Below are 6,000 nucleotides of genomic sequence, written 5' to 3'. Positions count from 1 at the left end.
TGGAAAAAATACAGCAGGATTATAGCTGTATATAGGAAATAGCAGGGGTGAGTAGCAGGTACACTGACTTTCTTTCATATTTTTTTACTAATTGTTGTATGGAAGGTCATGGTGAACTTTTGTCTTAAACTGGTAAGTTTGATGAAATAATAGTATGTGCATGCTTGCTGCTGTCTTTTAATAGAAACTTTTTGAGGCACATGGAAAACATTAATGGAAATGAACAGAAGATATAAATGGCAATATCTCTATCCAATTCTAGTTCTATGTTCTTTGTGTTTCAATTGACTGCAGAATCTAAACCTTGCAAGTGCAACACGCGAAAACACTGTCATAGACTATTACAGGCAACAAGAACATGAGTATAGACTATTTTTTTAAATGACAGGGCTGGCAGGGTGAAGCAATCACTGAAAAGGTACCACTAAAGACAGTAAAAATAAACAAAACCATCACCACCACAAAATCCCCACCGAAGAGAAACCTTAAAGGAGTATTCTATTAAGCTGACAGCCTAGACCTAACTTTATTTAATTTATATAGGTTTTGAATAGAACTTTCTTAGATAGTCCTGGATTAAACAAACATTTATATATTTTAGCTATGAAGAGAACAATAAAATATAAAGATGATACAGAACAGAAGCTAGAGTGGCAGGCTTACTGAAAAAGATAACTAGCAAAGTGAAAAATAACCCCATCAGAGTCCAATTCTGCCATTCCCTGTTATATGGTGCAATTACACAGAAGTAAAGGTGTGGCTAGGACAGCTCTTTTGCAATTCTTGGGTAATAACAGTAGTCAAGACACAATGCTGTGATTTGGCAGACTAACCACATGTTTACATAAAGTGAGGCCTGCTTATAGATGCTACAGAAGTATTCCAAATAAAGAGAGAAAGCAAGAGTTCCAAGTGACAAAGCAAGCACTCATACACTTCTGGGGCATGAGGAACATAAACAGCCTCTACTAAAATTAACAGCACTATTTTCCATCACAAAGAGAAAAAAAAATAGCCCAGCAAAGGCCTCCATAACTGCTTTGAAAACAAAAGAAAATAAAAGGAGAAATAGAAGAAACAGGTACAAAATAGAAAGTAAAGGCTGAAATTAATTTTATTTCACAACACAGAAGAATTAAGAAGGAGGAAAGTGTACTGAAATAAAGAAAAGCACTGAAGGAAAATAAGGAAAACCAACACTTTAATATACTGCAATTACTTATTCCACTATTGCCTTTTTATTGATGATGCTTCATGATTTATCAATAAAGTAACACTACAAAAAGTTCTAAAATCTTATTTCCTTCTGGTATTTGTGCTAGATTGACAGAAACTAGTCCATGACAAAGGAGCAATGAGTTCAGCTTGAAGACTTGATGCAAAGCAAGGGTGAGGAAAATAATTTAAAAAATATCAATAATAATGTGTTAACTTTGAAAAAAACACAAAGTGAAACAAATTAATAAATAATTAGTTTAACGGTAACAGTATTTTCAAAGCAAATGGACTACTACTGTTACCAAGAAGATAGGGCATTTGACAGCTAATGAGACAGCGAGGCATTCAGCTTCCAAACAATAAAAGGTGAGAGTTAATATTACGCTAATAAGCCACAAGCATAGTGCTGGCTTGTTTTTTATTAACACTAATAAATGAGCTCATAATACTGATCAGAAGTGGGGTTTTTTTAATCCACACATCTCACAAAAGAATTTCAGGTGACAAGTACTATGATACATACGGTAGAAACAAACAGCTGTGGCCACAAAGATCTTTTGTTAACTGATGATTAATATATTCAGGAAGCAATCACACTATTCATTAGTAAAAGTTTACAAACATTAAAAAGTGCATAACATTTGAAACCAACAACAACACAAAAATATATATAATATATATACTATATATAAAGAAAGTGACATCACCTCCTGTTAATAAAAGAAAACAAATCTTCTGACTGTGATTGGTGCTTAGGAGATTGCCATGGTTTACTAGTCAGTCACTTTCTCTACTCACCTTAGTCACACATAGGTGTGGCTGCCCCATTCTGAAGTGCTCAGCCTCCTGTATAGCCTTGTCTATTGGAACAGGATGAGGGGAAGAAAATCAATCAGCATAGCTACTGCAGAATAGGGTATCAATCTGTAGATATTTTAGGATGGAAAAGCTATCCTGGTATTTCAGTGAAGGCCTAGTTTGGACTGTTATTTTGGAATAGCTCAAATGGGAAAAATCCAGTCTTCTGGGTGCTAGACGCCAAGTGCCTCACTTCCCTTACCACCTCCTAGCCAAAATGCTGCTGTAGCAGTTCCTAGCACTTGGCTGTACCTGGTGAATCAGTAACAGGCCACTGGCTTTGCAAACTCAACAGCCCGATCAACTGAGGCAAAGGCAAGGAATAAAAAAACACAGTCCCCCTGGCCAAATCCAGGTCATGATCCACTAGCTGGACTATCCTGCGATGTAAATCTCGTTCCATAATATATAATTGGCAGTTACCTATGCCAGTTATTTTCTCGTGTGTAAAGAAGGCCTGTCTTTAACATTGTGAACCAGGAAAATCTCTAGCACCACGGAATTTGTTTGAATTTTAACCCATATAAGGTTATAAATGTATTCTTAGAACTACCATAACAATAAAATACTTAGACTAACATTTTAAAAAAATATCTCAGAGAAAGATTAAGAAATTGGGAGCAAAATTAGAAAAATAGGGAAGAATAACGTAAAAGATTCAATTAGAGTCTCTGATATGCAACTAACTACAGGCAAGTGGCAAAACTGTACCAAGGACACAAAACACGCTGAAGTATTCACATTAACAAATCATTTTGAAGGCTCCTCTAGTAACAAATTAGGGTGTTGCTGATTCATTTAGGTTCAGGCATAATTAATTTAGCAGTTGGTTTTTTAAATCTATCATGTGCACATCACCACATTATGCAAAAAACCAGCCCTTTCAAAACGCGTGGTAGAAAAATTCACAGTAACAGAAATATTCTTCATAAGCAGTTGAGAAGGGGCAGTGTGGAGCATCTAAGTCGTACAATACAAAAACCATTGTAAATAACAGAGCTGTAAAACAGATGCAAAGTTCTAAAAACAGTGCTTTCTTTACAGTTCTTTTAATGGGTGAACACTTTGGCCAGAGAATTTTAAACTGAGGATCACACAAGCCTTTGCTTAAGATACACAATTAGATCCTCTGATGTTTCAAAGACCATTTGCTACAAGATTTACCTGTTCTACTTTCTAAGTGTTCCCATCAAGTAGTCATTATGAAGGGATGACACTATCCCAAAACATCAAAACACGTTCAACCATTGCTAATGACAGAGGTAGAGAAAATTCTGTCTTCTGCCACAGCTTGTACCCCCATTTCTAGAATTGTGTTGAGTGGGTTCCAGCAGTGAAGACACATGCACTTCTTTTCCACCAGCTTGCTCATGGAAACAAATTTGTTCCAGCATGCTCTTGTAGTCTGAAAACATCCAGCAGCTGTTCCAGCCGGTCAAAGTTGTATGTCAGCTTTCCTGCTTTGCTGCCTCCCCTTGGGCCTCCCCGGTTTGTTCACTTGGATTTCGTTGTGCATCTCCTTCTCCTTCTACAACATACAAGAAAAGGACAAATGATCCACCCTAAAATAAAAACGCCTTGCTCCCAGGACCCCAACTGTTCATCCACCAGTCTCAAAAACAAAGTAAAAAGAAATCGAAACTGAAATCTCGCATTAAATATTAAATCTTTTACTACTCAGATAGCCGTACTTTGCATCTCAAGAGACACCTTCAAAAACAAATCCCTAGCTGCAATCACCACTACCATTTTAAGTGCAGATCTAAAGTAGCTAGAAATGAAAGAATTTAACAAAAATAGGATATTCTTGACCATTTATTCACTATGACAATATAAGAGAAAAAAATCTCCTAACATCAAGCCAAAACAATAACACAACTTCAATAAAAACAAGCTTGTTAAAGCAGTGTTAGTTCTGTGTGTCCATTTTCAAGACCGTGCCCCATGGTGTTCAGTCCAGCTATCTCACTGCAAACCACACAACAATTTGAGGAACAGAAAAAATCTTAGAGTGGCACAATGAGCAGAGATCTCATAAAGCCTGTCTAAAAAAGGCCAAGAAATGCATTGGCAATGGTCTATTAGTATCTATGTATCTATATATCTATATATCTACTGTATTTCACCTAACAATTAAAGGCCTAACAGGTTCAGATAGCCATAAGCTAAGTGCAAGTTAAGACTTAAGTCACAAAACCCTGGACTAAGTATCTACAGGTACATAATAAGGAATAATGTTAGGTAAGGAATATTGTTAAGACAGAACGTTGTACATCTCTTGTATCTTCCAAAGATTCTGAGTATTTTTTATTGAACTGGCTTGATACAGAAGTTAAGAGAATAAAATTCCATGGACTAAGTTATAAAGAGGTCTAAGTAGAGGTGGTATTGCCTCTTAACTTTAATCTATAGAAAAAAGGCAGAGTTCTTCATATAGATATTGTTTCCCCATTTCAAATCACACTGCACATCTGCAGCTTTATTTCTCTTTATAGAAAAAATCATCATAAACACCTTCTCTTTTCTATGTAGAAAAAGTGGCACATTGCTAATGGAAAAAAGTGCTTTGCATAGCAAGGAACATTGCAAAAAGCTGAGACACAATAGCTGTATTTTGTGCATGCACTATTTAGGTGACAGAATGCCTCAGAAGTTTATTAGTAACTATCACATTCAACCTGATGAAAAGTTGTATGGAAGGCTGATAAGTCCATTAAACAGTGAGGTTTGTTCTGTTCATTATGTGTTGAGTAATAAATAAAAATTTGTTTTGCAAGGCACTTTGCCAGAAAACTTTTTATTTCTCAATTTTATTACCCAAATGACAAAGCATTGCATCAGCATGGATCTACATGCAATTATTTCCTAGTGGACAGAAATTCCTTTTGCCACAGTTGTCTAAACATTCTGTACAAAGCCTCCTACATTTGTTCTGATACTGCAGAACCCTAGATAAGTGGAATCTGATTTTTTAATTTCTTTTTTTTTGCCTGCTCTGTACTCCATTTATTCAACTACTAGGAAGTCTTTAATGTCCTTCATACTATTTGGATAAGTAAGCACTCCTGAAAGAATTCTTATTTTAAAAAAAGAAAAGGAAACAAAAAGACAAAACTGAAGAGAGAAAAAAAAATGCAAGGTATTTGTGTTTCAAAGAAAAGTCATCCTGGACACAAAGTCCAAACGTTTCACTACCTAACTGTTAAACACATTTAATCTATAATACACTGTTTTGGTACTATGGACTTGCTCTTTCTGCTGGCAGAGCTCTCCTACCAAAAGCCTTAAAATAAGTCTATGGAAATAATTTTGCTTCTACATTCTGAGAATCCAAAAATTGCTGAAGCACACTCTTGAGTTGTTCTCCCAAAACATGATGGCTATAAGCTCTTAAGAATAAGAACTGTGATTCCTACACATAATTTTAAAACCAACAGCGTGTATTTTAAAAAAACCAACAAAACAAATAACATGACACTGTAAGCCACAGTGCACTTGTATGAGTTGGTAAGCTAGCAACAGTTACTTTAACTCATTTTTCTTCCTTTAATGTTACAGATTCTTCATTGTCTACTAGTGTTCCCAATACTTACACCTGAAACACTTCTACCATGAACAAAAATCACTTTTAATCATAAATTTCTACAATCAGTCCTTCATTGCAGCACTGTATGACTTCAATGCCTCTACTTTGCCACAGAGTGCTTGGAACCTACATTTTGAAGTTTGATAAATATATCCATTCCATAGATACTAGCAAGTTGTTAACTTTTTTTCAGAAAAAGAACATTGGAACAGTTGTTTTGAAGGGAGAGTATTACACAGTAATTAGATGTATTATACATAATGATACAGTAAACTCTTGATTATCTGTCATGGGCTCACCAACGATGGGCCTAACCAGCAGTCATTTCAGGTATTGAA

At 35.6% G+C, this 6,000-nt stretch overlaps 1 protein-coding gene across 3 annotated transcripts in view; it reads right to left on the bottom strand.

Annotated features, from left to right (window-relative positions):
• Window positions 1-1,096: 1,096 nt before the first annotated feature.
• Window positions 1,097-6,000, bottom strand: part of PKIA (cAMP-dependent protein kinase inhibitor alpha) — a 43,417-nt gene continuing 38,513 nt past the window's right edge. For all 3 annotated transcript variants that reach the window (XM_069854252.1, XM_069854251.1, XM_069854250.1), the window contains exon 3: window positions 1,097-3,604. In XM_069854252.1, coding sequence (XP_069710353.1) covers window positions 3,525-3,604 — 80 coding nt within the window. In that variant the 3' untranslated portion in view covers window positions 1,097-3,524. The remainder of the gene's footprint in view (window positions 3,605-6,000) is intronic.

Source organism: Phaenicophaeus curvirostris, chromosome 3 (assembly GCF_032191515.1).
Source record: "Phaenicophaeus curvirostris isolate KB17595 chromosome 3, BPBGC_Pcur_1.0, whole genome shotgun sequence".
Taxonomy (NCBI): domain Eukaryota; kingdom Metazoa; phylum Chordata; class Aves; order Cuculiformes; family Cuculidae; genus Phaenicophaeus; species Phaenicophaeus curvirostris.
The sequence above is the reverse complement of the archived record's forward strand: the minus strand, read 5'-3'. Positions and strand labels throughout refer to the sequence as shown.